The sequence below is a fragment of the Cupressus sempervirens genome, chromosome 7, assembly GCF_028749045.1.
Source record: "Cupressus sempervirens isolate cs-2001-9-10 chromosome 7, ASM2874904v1, whole genome shotgun sequence".
NCBI classification, from domain to species: domain Eukaryota; kingdom Viridiplantae; phylum Streptophyta; class Pinopsida; order Cupressales; family Cupressaceae; genus Cupressus; species Cupressus sempervirens.
In genome coordinates this window covers 662,167,345-662,183,523 of record NC_143124.1, presented here as the reverse complement: position 1 = coordinate 662,183,523, position 16,179 = coordinate 662,167,345, and the positions used below count along the sequence as shown (strand labels likewise).

General features: G+C 34.1%; 1 protein-coding gene across 2 annotated transcripts in view; it reads left to right on the top strand.

Moving 5' to 3' along the window:
• Positions 1–16,179, top strand: part of LOC149548402 (uncharacterized) — a 256,377-nt gene that overhangs the window by 172,715 nt on the left and 67,483 nt on the right. For both annotated transcript variants that reach the window (XM_089792478.1, XM_089792477.1), the window contains exons 6-7: positions 1,725–1,776; positions 1,954–2,019. In XM_089792478.1, the coding sequence (XP_089648604.1) occupies positions 1,725–1,776; positions 1,954–2,019 (118 nt within the window). The remainder of the gene's footprint in view (positions 1–1,724; positions 1,777–1,953; positions 2,020–16,179) is intronic.

The following is a 16,179-nucleotide window of genomic DNA, read 5'->3' as shown; positions in this document are numbered from 1 at the left end:
TAATGAAATGGAAGTATTCACGCCAAATAATTTGAATATCTCAAATTCCTTGTCTTTCATTGCAATATTGCTCGTATCTATCCTTCATTCGCTATTTGCTCTATCTTCTAAGTGTTGTTTAGAATATTTTACATTTGCAGTTTGGCTCTGATACCATGTTGATTTTCCAGATGTGGTGCAAATGTAATAGCACTGCCATAATGCTTTTGGTATGTACTTTCCAAATGGCAGCCATCTCTCAAATGTAGGATGAAGTATGGATAGACATGTCTCTTCACGAGACATGTCTATTCATTAAAATGTAATTAATATAATGACAAATAAATATCTCATATTTAATATGTTATATCTCACACTAGTGTGTGTGTGTGTGTACACTATAGTTTATCCATATAAAGCTACCAATTATGAACATGAATCAATGCTAATAGCAGATGGTTATATTTACATTCTATCACAACTAGAGGTGTATATATATATATATATATATATATATATATATATATATATATATATATATATATATATATATATATATATATATATATATATATATATAAGAATCATATTAGTTATATCATTCAAGATCCCATTTACAATTTCGCTTAAGTAGGGAAGGTAGTATGGTTACTATGGAGGGGCCTTTTTTTTTCCAAGCAATGGATCTTTGTTGTTCTCAGATAGGGTAGGGGACAACGTTTTGTAAGCCTTTGTGATATGAACTTGGACCCGTGAACTTTGAGGGAATCCATGGTCGGTTTCTAGGGAATGTGGATAACACGTATACCTTCCATCCTTAAATTGAAATAGTAATAAAGTAGGTGTGAATAATAATAATTTGATAACCTAAATCTAATCAGATAAATAACTCATTATATCTAGGATAACAATCCAAACCGTAATTGAGAAACCTAGGTTAAACTAAGTAAAGTCCTAATAAATAGAAGATATTAAAGTTGAAGGAAATGATCAAGGACTGTCCCAATATTTAGCATCCTTATTTGCTCTGGTAGGAGTTGGAAGACTAGATAGGGTAAAGACACGGATTTACTAGAGAAGTAATATAAATTTTAAGAGATAAGATACCAGAGTTGATGATGCAGAGTGTTAGAATTCCTGAGTTCTGTATTTTGAGAAGAAGAAGGCAATCAATTACTAGAGTTGGGGATGTAATAGGCCAGAGTATTAGGGAATGTGAAATTTTGAATTCTGTATTTCACAGTTAGAAGAAGATTGAAAACAACAAAAGTCCCAGGGAATTATGGGGTTAGGGTATCTTGGTTGTAATTGACTGTATACTGGAAGCTTCAAATATGAGCACTCTAAACTCCAAAAATGATCTTAACTGTCCATCATCAAGTCACTGAGCAAAACTATTCTTGGGTGCAAAGCAGTTATCACAAATTCCCACTGAATTGCTGCTATCTTACTTTCCATTGATTTTGTTCATTCTGAAACTTATTCCATGTTTCATTGAAGCATATTGTTGGTTGTCTTGCCAGATTGAATTCAAATTTGGATACCTCATAGACCACCTTGTTTGTTTGTTCCCTTGAAATCTCTGTTAGTCAAAGTTACATTTTGTAGGACTGAATTTCATGCATCATTAATGAATCAAATAATGTAGAGTTGAATTACCTAGATATTTTCGTGAGATTCAAATAATTAGGTTATAGTTTCTCCTCCATTAATGGCTAAGAATTTAAGAGCTTTATGCTTTGCAGGTTTTATCCACGGTTGAGCTTGGCGGGCATTACAGTTTCTCTCGAAGTTAAGGTTTCAATACAAATAAGCCACCTCAGAAGATCATTTATTTCTGTTTGCCTTCTTTGATATTGGTCTAATTATTTGTAGATTTATGCACATTCTTGAGTCACATGCTGCCATGACCATTTGACCATTTAGCAGCTAATGCACAAGTAGTTTTGACAACTTATTTTGTTCTTCCTACAGAAAGGCTACGAAGTTCTTGCAACTGACTTTCATATTGCCAAAAGACCTGCCCCACATGAGAAAATAGTAAGCATCTGATCTATATGAAAAGCTTTCCATTGACACACACTACGCACATTTATAACCTTAGGAAGGTTTCAAATTTCAAATTATTGTGGAATAGTGTTAGGAATGTATCCAAAGTTTTTAATGTTATTTACATGTTGAACTTAGGATGTATAAATATGGTTAGTCGTGTAAGGTTTATATACCAAATTTTTGAAATTTATTGAAAGCAATGAAGCCAGGTTCTTCTGCAATAGGCCCAAAATGCAGACCAGGTTGGGCTGGGTCACAGTCTGGGCTAATTTGTAGACTTTCACAGATTTTGTTGGGACAGACTGGAAACCAAGGAAACCTCTACAAATTGTTCATCACAGAGTTGCATGGAAATTCACTGTATATTGCTATACTATTTTCTCTTATTTGTGACCTTCTTGATGCTGTTCAACTACAAATCTTATCTTTCAAAAATCATCCTCATCTCTTACAAGAGATGAGTTGGAAGATAATTCCGAGTGTTTAATGCACAGTGACACTTAATTACACTTGATAAGCTAAATAAAAGACTCACTTTAGCCGTTACAAGTTAAAACTGAAATTCTAAGTAGAATAACTCAAATCACTTGATCCACTTTCCACACTCCCACTGAGTCTGTGTGGAAGTTGCTATCCAAGCTAAAGCTAACATGTACCTGGGCTGACCACAGGGACCCATAATTCAGAATTTAAAAAAGAAACTGTTACACGAAAACACAAATGATATAATAATTTATCTGAAGTATGTAACCTTAATAACAACTTCACTAATTATAGTAACAGCTTAAAAAACAAAATAAATTAACTCCTTGTCTCTCTTTCCTAACCTAAAACTGCATTGTGATTATTGCTGAAGGCTGTAATTTTGAGTAGTGTTTGAACATCATATCCCTCTAGAATTGGCCATGTGACATTGCACAAGGACTAGCTATTTCTCTATTTTGAAAAAAAAAACATAATTTATAAACTGTTATGATCTCTATTTCAGCATTTGACATTGCATTATCAATTATCAATTATGTGGTAAATTTTCTATAGTTTGTGCAAATTATGGCTATATTTTATATTTCATATTTTGTTTGCATAGCTGTAGCAAACACGGGAACACTTATTTGAAAGCCCGAAGAGTGAAGCCAAATGAGAAACTTAGGTTGAATTTTTTTTGTTCTTGTTATCAGATTTCTACAATCGACTAGGTTGCCACAGCTGTTTCTGTATTTGACTGTGGGAGAGATTTTTTTATCAACCTAAATCTCTCACACAATTTAATGCAGAAGCAGTAGTGTCAGTCTTGTTCTTGATATCCTCATAATGCCCCTTATTAGACACATCTGCAGATATGATGGCATGTGGTCTCAAATTAAATATATAAATAAAGGAGGTCGCTTAATATGTTTGGGGCTGAGCATAGTTAAAAGTTACTGCAGCATAATCTAACAGCTTTTGAGATAACCACAACACTTTGGGAGATCATTTCTGAATGCATGTCAGATTTGGCTGGGTTTTCATATTTCAACTTATTGCTGCTTACATTTTATAGCATTGAATGTGTAATACCCCCCTTTAGGCTAACTTGGGAAATTGGGAACTCCCTTGAATTCTCTTTTCTCATTAAACATTACAATATCAGATACTCACTTGTAGACTTTTGCAATCTATAATAAATAGATAATAATAATAATACATACATACACGTGCGCGCGCGTGCCTGCACTCACACACACACAGACGCAGACACAGACACAGACATACACAAAGTCACAAGGTTCGCCGAATTTTTGGCTTCAGATTCAAAATTCGGCAAACCTTGAAAAAATTAGAAAAAATTGTATAAATTCGGGTTAAGTTCATACAGCCAGAAAAAAACTTCTGGTTCACCAAAATACAGATCCATTGGTTTCACTGCCTGAGCTCCATCGCCACTGTTGTTGTCTGTTCTCTGCCTGAGCTGTTGTCGCCACTATTATCTCTTCTCCACCTGGGCTGCCGTCGCCAGTATTGTCTTCTCTGCTTGGGCTGCCGTCGCCACTGATGTCGTCTCTTTGCAAGCAGACCACAATAACTTCTGACGGCAGTAAATAATGTGCTCTTTCATCACAGTAATGTGCTATTTCTTCACTTTGGTTGCAAACAATGATCTGGCAAAAATCATTCCAGCATTTCACGGGAAGAATAATATGTTAGGTTTTTCGGATATTTAAGTTACATTTAATTTTATGTTATTATTTTTATTTACTTATTAAGATTAGAAGATTTAAGTTTATTTATTATTATAAAATTTAGCTTTATTAACTTTGAATACAATATTAATATCTAGCATATAATTTATTTATTATTATTACATTAATGTGTCAATAAATTTAAAATTTGATTATTTGATTATTTTTCATTTTATTTTGTAAATTTTAGCTTGTTTACAAAGTTTAATGTTTTATAAAATAAAAACTACCATTATTTTAATTTTTAAGGAATTAAAAGAGAAAACGAAAATAAATTATTGAATATACTATTATACATATTTATTTTTATATATAAGGCAAATTTAATATCGATTTTTTTTTCAAATTTTTATCCTTGTCGAACTTCATCCGAATTTCATAGTTCCCGAACTCCAACTTGAACTCAAACCTTGTGACTGTGTGTGTGTGTGTGTATATATATGTGACGATCTCTGCAAATAAACTGATAATATCGCTTATTTGCTATTTCAGCTTTGAAGTTGGAATCTTGCAATAATTATGACTGTTGTTCCTGATCTCACTGTATATATGTTCCCTAATTATATGCAATGTATAAACTGATAATATTGCTTATAGTGATATGGTTGCTATTTCAGATTTGAAGTTGCAATCTCGTAATAATTATGAATGCTAATTCTGATTTGACTGTTTATCCCTGCAACTATGGTGCCTTCTCTGATTTGTATTGAGATGCTTGCATCTGTATTGAGCATATATGAAATGACTAAGTAGATAAATAAGTTTCCAATGATGCTCAAATGAGGGATTAATATCTTGGAATGGGAGTGAGAATTCACGTTACCAAAGAACATGTCTGATGACCTTTCACCATCAGTGCACTGTGCACTTCATTAATATAATGATTATAGACTTAATCATGTCCTCTTATTACGCTTAACCACACCTTCCCCTAATGATTCACAACCACTGCATATATTATTTATATTGTTATTTAACGATTAGTCTTCCTTAATCACAATGCAAGAGTCACCACACTTTCTTCCTTAGAATCTTCATAATTGTTGTTACTGATTATGCTGGGATGATTCATGCCTTCTCAGAACAATAGATGAATTAACTGTTGTTGACCTGCCGACTAATGAGTAGTAATCTTTATTTATTGTAATTTCTCTTAGTCGCAGATGCGTGCTTAATTGATATTTTCTCTTTCTGCACAGTATATGATTTTAGTCATTCAACTGTTCCGCATGTCCTTAATAGTTGCATATAACACTCATTGAGTCATTGACCATTTCTTTGTGGGGCATCAGATATGTCTTACCTACTCTTTGATTCCATGGATACTCACAGGATGTTGTTTACTAATAGAGTTGATTGTTGCCCACCAATATTAATCGTTTATGTTTGACTTTATTCATAAATGGTCTTTGATTCTTTGAGACTTGATACTTCCATTTATGGTATTTTAGAAGGAAGTCTTTTGTTCTTTAATAACTCATTCCGTCGACTCCATATGCGATTGTTCTTATTGCTGACAATCATTTGGTTTCTTAAATAAATTCCTTTCGTGCGGTGGTCTCTATTGGAAGATGGAAGGATGATGGTATCAATTGAATTGTGATAATCGTTGTCTCTCTGTGCTGACACTTCATTGTTGTTGGATTACCCTTATTCTTAATCTCTGATCTTTCACTTCATTGCATGTTGCATAATGACATGTATCTGTGCTTCTGCTGTTTAGAGGTATTGATACAGACAATATTGTTTTATCAAGAGTTGATGTTTTCTATCTATGCGTGGTTGTAATTATGTTTGGACTCTGCAAGATCACTATTTATGTAGCCTGTAACATATATTGGTTAACCGTGCTTTCCTCCCTTATGCTTGTTAACAAATGGTGCAGGCTTATGTTAATAAGTTTCAATATTTAATTGATACTTATTAAATTATGGATCGTATATCTTTTCGGTCGTGATTTGGGGGCAATACAAAATCTATTCTTACAACTATCTTAATTAATGTCAATTGTCAACACAGAGAAATGTTTTTCCCATTTTCCATGAAGGCAGGATTATGTAATATAAAAAGAAGAGCAGTGTAACACCAGCATTGGGGGTATGTTGAGATGGCAGGATGAGTTTCTGGGATGGGGGGACAATGGGCATTAATTTTGGGACGACCAAGGGATAACGGGGTGTTGTATACTATACATATAGAACTTGAAATGCTAGTTATGAAATGATGTTTCAGTATGTTAATGTTTTATAGTGCCAGACATGGAGTGTAAACCTAAAGGATGTAAAGTTTCTGCAAATTCTGATTGGTCAATACTGATATAATCCTTTAACCTTGCTGAAGATGGTCTTTAACTATACCAGACCGTATATCAAGTGTTCTTGCTATGATGTATAGTTCTGCAATAAAATACTTATTTCTGCTATAAATCGTATGAGGCAGTAAATGCTAAAGGAGCAGACTTGTTGTGATGCGTGTTCTTTATCCATATTCACACCCCATATAAATATAATAACCATGGGGCATGTCCTTAGAAAGGACATGTCCCTATCTAGGTTGGCCCTATACATAATTGCTTTCATGAAATCGGCGTCTCGAAGAGATAACCATTAGTTAGTAATTAAACTAACCAAATTTAGCAATTGGACTTTAACCAAAGTGCCCCAAGGAGATGCCGATCACAATGAAGGCAATAATCAAATATATATAGGTCTGTTCATTCAGGGATTTCATGCATATATTGGATCTGTTCGATCTGCAGATTCAAATCAGTATGATATCAGAGTTACTTCATATAGAATTAACACCCGCTTTTAACTTGATAATCATATTGAGAGATAACATATCTAGCACCATCAATATTAAGATGAATAAACATAGATTGATACTCTATATCTATCTAAATCTTCTAAGCATGTGGTATCATTGAACACATGATACTAAGTCATGTTACTATACCTGTAATATGCCTTATCACTTATACTTGTGATGACAGTATTGCATGGAATGCAATATATAGGATAAAACCCAGAGAGTGATTAAATTATTCTTTTATCCAAGTTGTGACTCATAGGTACTGACAGGCCTATATCACAATATGATCCCAAGTTAAGATCTACCAGTTCACAGGATAAAATCTGGAGAATGATTAAATTCTTCCTTTATCTAAGTTGTGGCTCACAGGCATAGAAATGTCTACATCACAATGTGATCTTGAACTCATCTAAATCTTGACAGTAGTTCTCTACTATTGAGTACATCATTTCAGAGATCATCATCTCTCATAATGTCTTTTATACAAGTGTTCATTATCTTAGAGATCGTCACCTCTTAGATAATAAATACAAATGGTGAAGCCCATAACAGCCAATAGCTTGGCAATAATAATTTTAGCACAAAATTATTTCATTGATAATTAAAGAATACAAATGTATTATAATTCAACCATATCAAATCTTTTCCTGGAGTGATCTATCTTCACTCGAGAGAGACGTTTGGTAAGAATAGCTATTGTTTGATCGACAGTGCAAATGTATTCTAACTTGATAGTTTTCCTGTCTACCATATCTCTTACATAATGGTAAGGAATTTCAATATGCTTGGACTTGTCATGTAAAATTGGATTCACAGAAAGCTTGATGGTACTCTGATTATCACAGTGAATAATAGTGGGATTCATGGGTTGATCAAATAATCCCATAAGTAACTTTTTAAGCCAAATTGCTTCCCGAGAGGATATTGCTACTGCAATGTATTCAGCTTCTATGGAACTCTGTGCTACTCATGCCTGCTTTCTGCATAACGATGATATCATCACTAAGCCTAAACTAAAACAACATCCTAAAGTGCTTTTCCTATCAGTAACACTTCCAGCCCAATCTGAGTCTATGAACCCATGTAAGTCCAAGTCAACTTTCTCATACTTGAGCCCAAGGTTAAGAGTACCTTGTAAGTATCTCATAATGTATTTGACTGCAACTAGGTGAATCTCCTTTGGCTCACACATAAACTGACTTAAGGCGTTAACAGCATAGCAAATATTAGGTCTTGTATTTACTAAGTATATAAGAGACCCAATCCCGTCTGTAAAGAGTATAATCTATGGAGGGTGATTTTGCTGTTGCTTCCTTAAGGTTTTGTAGATTAGTCTGCATTGGAGAAGACATAGGTCTGTAGTTCCACATTCCAAATATCTTCAAGATGTCTAATATATACTTTCCTTGATTAACTATGATGTTGTCAGAGTTCTGCCACACTTCCAGTCCTAAGAAGTAATGAAGGAGTCCTATATCTTTCATATCAAATTCTTTGATTAGATCTTTCTTGCATTGATCTATAAGATGATCATCACTTTTTATTAGTAAATCATCAACATATAGTATCAAAATTATCATATCATCTCTATCCCTTTTATAACAAAGATTTTGATCAGCTTCATTCTTAGAGAATCCTAAACTGGTGAGATATGTATTGATTCTTTCATACCATGCCCTGGGACTTTGTTTAAGCCCATAGAGAGATTTCTTGAGTTTGCAAACAAAGATTTTAGGATTATAAGTTTCAAATCCTTCAGGTTGTTCCAAATATACCTCTTCTGTAATCTTTCCATTTAAAAATGCTGTTTTCAAATCCATCTGATGTACTTTCAATCCTTTCGATGCTGCAATAGCTAGGACTACTCTTCCAGAGTTGTATCTAGCAACTAGAGCAAAGGTTTCTTCATAATTAATTCCCTCGTTTTGAGAGAATCCTTTGGCTACAAATTTGGCTTTATATTTTCCAATGCTACCGTCAGCAACATGCTTGATTTTAAATATCCACTTTGATGAAATAATAGATTTTCCCTCAGGCCTTGGAATAGTTTCCCAAACATCATTCTTAATAATGGATTGGTATTCTTCCGTCATAGCATCGTTCCAAAGCTGAATGTCTAATAGCATCTGAAACATTGGTTGGCTCTGATTTAGATAAATCACTCATGTTTGCTGCATAGCTAAAAAATCTTTTGGGTCTTTTGCTTTCTCTGAAGGTTCCAGACGGTGCAACAAAGTCTTGTGCTTCCTCTACAGTCCTAATAGCCCAAAGTGGTCTTTTCTAAGGATTATGAGTTTCCTCAAGATTAAGATTTGAAATTCACCTTCAATGTTCTCCCTCTGAAACTTAGATTCATGATTTTCTTCAGAACTAGGTATATGTGTAGTATCTTCAGAACTTAGGGCTCTTTTGAATGCTAAATCTTCTTCAAATATTACATCCCTACTAAGTTCAATGTTTTCTTGACCAAGTATGTAAACTCTATATGCTTTAGATGTTTCAGTATACCCGACAAAAATACCTTTTCTCTTGGAGGTTTCTAACTTAGTTTTCTTTTCTTTTGGAACATGTATGTATACTAGGCACCCAAATATCCTAAGATGACTTATATTTGGTTTAACCTTAGAAAAGACTTCTTTAGGAGTTTTATCTCTAAGGTGGGAGTGGGCACTTCTGTTTTAAATATAGACAACAGTACAAGAGGCTTCTGCCCAAAGATAATATTCTAAATTTTGATCAAATATCATAGCTCTTGTTGCTTCTATAATTGTTCTATTCTTCCTTTCTGCTACCTCGTTTTGCTGTGGGTTATAAGGAACACTATACTCCCTCTTAATTCTCGCTTCTTTACAAAAATCTTTAAACAAATCTGAAGTATATTCCCCTTCATTATCAGTCGTAAGGGTTTTAATTTTGTGTCCTGATAGGTTTTCTGTTAATGATTTGAATTCTTCAAATCTCTCAAGGAATTCTTCTGATTCTTTACATTTTAAGAAGTAAATTTATGTGTTCCTAGAGAAATCATTTATAAAAAGTATATAGTACCATAATCATCCAAGAGAAGGAATATACATAGGTCCACATAAATTTGAAGTGGACTAATTCTAAAACATTGTTAGTTTTTCTAGTGCTATCTTGAAATGGACTTTTGGTGTTCTTACCTAGAGCGCATCCTTTGCATATGCTCAAATGATCTTTATTCAACTTAGGTAAACCAGTAACCATCTTTTCCATAGTCGATAAGGATTTGAAGTTTAGATGTCCTAACCTTCTATGCTACATTTTGTTTATATCAGCAACTTCATGAATTAAGGCTTGAATAGGTTCTATATTTAAGTCATACAAGTATCCCTTTCTTTGACCAATCAACTTTGATTTCTTTAATGTCCCCATTTTTAGCAGGTTCCTGTAGTTGGCCAAGTCAGCTCACCATCGTGACCCTCATGAGATGACAGTAGGATTTGAGGGTCTCAGTTGTGCGGTTATAGGCTTTCTAACAGCCTATGGTGTGTTTTGGCTCCGTTTGAGGGACATACTATATATAGTAAATCAATATGTTGGTTCCGATGAGCTTAGTTGAGTCAGAGGTGTTGGAGGATGCTCTCAATTTTTATTTCGGGCTTCTGGTTTGGGCTCTAAGAATCTTGGAGAGAGCGTCTATTTATAGTAAGTCACCCTATTAGGTTCATTCATTGTCTTTCATCATCAGGATCACTTCAGTGTTGTCAGATTTTGATTCTGGTGCTTCTTCAGTTGTTTTCGCAAGACGGGTGAATTATTATTATTAATCTAAATACGCCGAGGTTGCTATTTTTTTTGGCATTGTTGGTTGGTCACTTTAGTATCATAGCTCGATGGAACCGGGATGAAAAGTTTTAAATCTTGAAAACAAGAAATAGTGGTCTTACGTGTCAGAATTTGAAGTTATGGTGGAAAAAGGTCATTTTTGGAGCCAAAAGCAATTAGTAAATTAGTTTATGATGGCACTTTATTATGTTTTAATGTTGTGCATGGGAAGCTTCTTAAGTGAAGTTCATTTGGGAAACTTTGTGCCATTTGGAGATTATAATTATCAACCCATTTGATGAGTTAAACACGCTTGATTTTATATTTGATTTTGTGCTTTTGTGGCTTTTTCCTGTGTTCTTAACTGTATGCCCTTGCTGATGTACAAGGGTTGGAAATTTTGAGAATTGCACTAGCAATTTAGCTACTGAGGTATAGCTAAGATTGCCAAACTTCTCTACTATTCATCATTGTAGCTGAGAAGTGTTTTTTCATTCCACTGCTGAAGTATAGTGGATTGGATATTCGTTTGCACAATCTCCTTCTGTGTATTTTGTGTCTTGGAGATTGGTTTGTGATTACTGCTTGGATAATGAGGAGAACCAAATTTGCTCATCCATTTTGGAGACGGCATTCTGGAAATTCGATTTGTTACTGAAGGCTACCCATTAACATTCAGTGACAGCGTCACATATAGTAATACTTGCTTGGGCGAGCTTGGAGTCAAAATTCAGGGACCAAAGAGCTAGACGACATTGGTTTCAGGACCTGCAATATATTGCCACAAGTGTGGGGATCCCAACCTTCAGTCACATTGGCAATTTGCAGACTTGTGGTACATATTGGTAGCGTGCTGATATATTAAGGGAGTGACGTTACAGCCCATTGCACGCCAACTACTCCAGTGTTTTGCATTTGTTGAGGACAGCCAAGGATATCAGGCATTGTGACTGAGTTTGGTAGAAAGGGAAGTCATTTTGGGTGGCACGATTTGGCAAATTACCTACAGTCAGGTGCCATTGTTAAAATATATATTTCTGATTTGTTGTTCTTCATATTAAATGCAAAGAATCAGTTTCCAGTTATAGTCGGAATTCATTATATTATTTCAAATTTCTTGTAATTGTTATCACTTATCAACTAGATAAAATTCAATATAAATTGGAAAACAATTAAATATTGCAAATAAGAGTATGTGCATTATTAAACCAAATTGGGAGCCAGTTCGGGGTTTTACAATTTCTTAAATGAAGAGTTCTTAGACCAGGTCATTACTTTATTGTCCATGAATGCAACCTTATGTCCATCATCTTCAAGTGCTGTAACGAAAATTAGATTCCTCTTGATTCCTGGTACATAGAGTACTCTTTTGAAATGAAGAGAAATACCCGACTTTAGTTTCAAGGTGCAGTGCCCAATTCCTTTGACAAAATGAGTGGAATTATCACCTATGGTAACTTTATCATTAACTTCTTTTGATATCGAGTCTAGTGCTTCTTTGTATCCTATAATGTGTCGAGATGATCCACTATCCATTACCCATGCTTTGCTTGATACTTCATTTGATAGTGCTGAATACAATACATGTTTGTCAGGATCATAGTTTTCCCCTTTCCTAGTAACTTTGCATAGTTTACTTGCTGCTTTGTATTCTCAGGGCAATTAGATTTATAGTGTCCAAATTTTTCACATTTGAAGCATTTTATTTTGGATAAATCTCTCTTATGTTTGTCATTTTTTTGATTGCCCTTCTTCTTGAAGTGCTTCTTCTTACCTTTATAGGAATTTGTGTTGAGGACATAAAGTTCTTCATCTTTAATTTTTAATTTCCCTCCTTTTTTGAGTTGCCTAGATTCTTCTCGAAGGCAATCTCCTTTAAGTCCGTTGAAGTCTGGAAGTTTGTCTCTAGCACTTACACCTTGTGAGAATGTTTCCCATGAATCTGGTAACCCATCTATAGCCATAAGTGATAAATCTTTGTCTTCAATTATGGTCCCTATACTGGCAAGTTCATCTCTTAGACTAGCCACCCTTAGGAAGTATGAATTCATAGATTCTCCCTTCCTTATCTTTATATGATTTAGTTGCCTTTTTAGCGCAAGGGTTCTAGCTGCATTGTTAACCTCATATGCATTTAATAATGCACTCATCATATAAAATGCTGTCTGATGTTTCATTAGCATAGGTACTATTTCATTTTTAACTCTATATAATATGATTTTCATGGCTTTCCTATTTCCTTTAATCCAGATAGTTTTATGAGGATCAACATCAGGTTGCTTGGATTCCTTATGAACAAGCTGTATTACATCATTGTCTTCAAGAGTCATCATAATTCTGAATTTCCAAGCAATGAAGTGTTCTTTTCCGTCAAACCTATCTTTGGGTCTGATTGCGCTAGCCATTGAAGGTAGAAGGATGTTGCCAGATATTGTAAATCTGATTGTCAATTTGCAGAGCCTAGGTTCGACAACTTGGCTTTGATACCATGTAAAGTTTGTGCAAATTCTGATTGGTCAATATTGATATTATCCTTTAACCTTTCTGAATATGGTCTTTAGCTATACTAGACTGTATATCAACTATCAAGTGTTCTTGCTATGATGTATAGTTCTGCAATAAAATATTTGTTTTTGCTATAAATCGTATGAGGCAGTAAAAACAAATCGTATGAGGCAGTAAATGTTAAAGGAGCAGACTTGTTTTGATGTGTGTTCTTTATCCACATTCACACCCCATATAAATATAACAACCAAGGGGCATGTCTTGGGTTGGCCCTATACATAATTGCTTTCATGAAATCGGCGTCTCTAAGAGATAACCATTAGTTAGTAATTAAACTAACCAAAATTAGCAAAATACTTTAACCAAAGTGCCCCAAGGAGATGCCAATCACAATGAAGTTAATAATCAAATGTATATAGGCCTGTTCATTCAGGGATTTCATGCATATATTGGATCTGTTCGATCTGCAGATTCAGATCAGTATGATATCAGAGTTACTTCATATAGAATTAACAAAGGACATGTTGGAAGCTTGATTTCAGTCCCCAATTTTTGTCAAGGTTGGGCAAACGTGGAAAGATTTTGATTGTGGCTAGGGAGACTAGGAAGAGAGGATCAAAATATTATAACATCAGTTCCTAATATAGCTTCAAACTTATTTCAGTAACATACGATCCTCTCCTCTCATTGTTGGTTAATGGTATGCAAACCAAGAAATTGCAGAATCTACTTAAGGATATGAGCACCAATGTAATCAAGCCATTAGTTGATTCTTGTGTAGAAATTGCAAATATCTATATCAGTGTAAGATTGCTGAGACAACTGACATTGAAAGTTTCGGAAGGAAAAGATCTATATTAAAGAATATCCTTGATCTGTGTGTATGTTACTGTGGCTACAACATGAGGCATCAGTTTTGGTTTTAACAATGATTCTGGGGACTGCTATTATCTTCTACTGGATATGGATATGTATATGTGTAAGATTGAGCACATCAGCATATAGAAGGAAGCAATGACTTCTGCAAGTACTATCTCAATTCCATTTAATGTATCATCTCACTTGGAAGTAGAGCATATAACAAAAATGATGGAATGTTTACAGACAATAAATGACAACAAATAGAACACATATGCTAATGAGAGTTCTCGTCCTATTGAGGTTTGAGAGATTTCTTTTACAATGACAATGTTAGAAGATTAATTTTATTGCAGTCAAATATGGCACAGCGGGGTCTTTCAAAATAATCATGCTGTCAGAAGAGTCTCTCTAGTCAGAAATGAGTGCTAGGTGTCTCAAGAGTAACGATAGACATATGTATGAGTTTCAATGGCGGGAGATGATTAATTGAAGACGTTTTGCATCAGAAGAGAGTTCTCATCTATGGCAGGAAATAGTGAGACATCAGACTTTCAAACTCACCTTCTGGCTACTCCATGGCAAGGAAAGGGGCATGTAGGAAGAGAGATGTTGCCAGAGGTCTTATATATGCTTGAGTAACGAACTGTACATGGCGTGAGCCTCTTGCATATACTTAAAATGTTTCTTGCTGAAGAGTTTGGTCTTCCCTGTATGTCTGGGTTGTATCTCATCCACGATGATGGAGGATGGAGTGGCTTTGTCTTGTTGAACCGCTAGAGCCAGGGACGTTTTTAATCATATATAGTTGATGTTTTGTCGTGTTTATTGTAGGATGAGGAATACACAGGAGAAAGAAAATCGAATCATAGAGAGTGTTCGAACGGAGTAGAACCTGCACGAAAAGACTTGATGCCAGAGGTCCAAGCGTCCGAATCTCTATGCATTCCACAGGAAAATCCTCACTTCGGAGATTTCATTTTCTTGGATTATAGTCTTGGCTGGCGTTTGAGGACAATACAAGATCAATAAAATACAAGGCCTAAAATTATTAAACCATCGGGATTATATTAAAATTTTATGTTGGTGGTTATTTGTTATGAACGAGTGTGATGTTTTATGAACACCTTTTAAAACTTATAAATATGACATGTAAAATCAATCGAGAAGAGACATCCATACAATTTTCAATTCTAAAAATTTCATGTATTATGACGCACTACGGTAGATTATATTCTTTCATTGGTAGAGAAATGAAATTTTGAACTAAGCTCCTGGGTTTTGGATTATTGAGCAAATTTTTAGGCGATTCCAAATTTGAAATGCATTGGATGGATCATCTGGAAGGAGTGTCTCTATGTGTAATTTTTATTTCCGGCACAATCTGTAAGCCTATCTATTTTTATTTGCATTGGAGTTTTAAATTATTATTAAGTTGTGTCCTTTATAAATATTTTTTATTTATTTTCTATAAACATTTTAAAATTCGGATAAGTGGATTGGGTCATTATTGCCTTTTAAATTTGATATACATAAATATTGTGAAATATTTAATTGTTTCCGTATTTATGCCTAGTTTGTCTCCATATCACAGGAGTTAAAGCGCATTCTAGACTAGTTTAAAATTGCATTTATATAATTGATCCGTCACATCTGAATTGTTAAAATTGTTTGTAGTTTATATATATTGAATTTTATAGAGTTTTATGTGTCAACTAATAATATTGACTCTGATTGCCCATTTAATTAAGCATTGGTCTTTTACTCTTGATTCATAATCCATATGCTGGTAACTGTTTCATTTCTTTCCTTTGCGAAATTAATATATTCATTTGTTGCATTAATTTATAATTATTTTTTATTTAAAACATTATCACATTTATACAATTATTTACTTTTGTTCAATTCTCATATTTGCAAGTTTGAAGTTTTCTATAACACTTGCTGTTTTGGGAAACTTTCATTATAT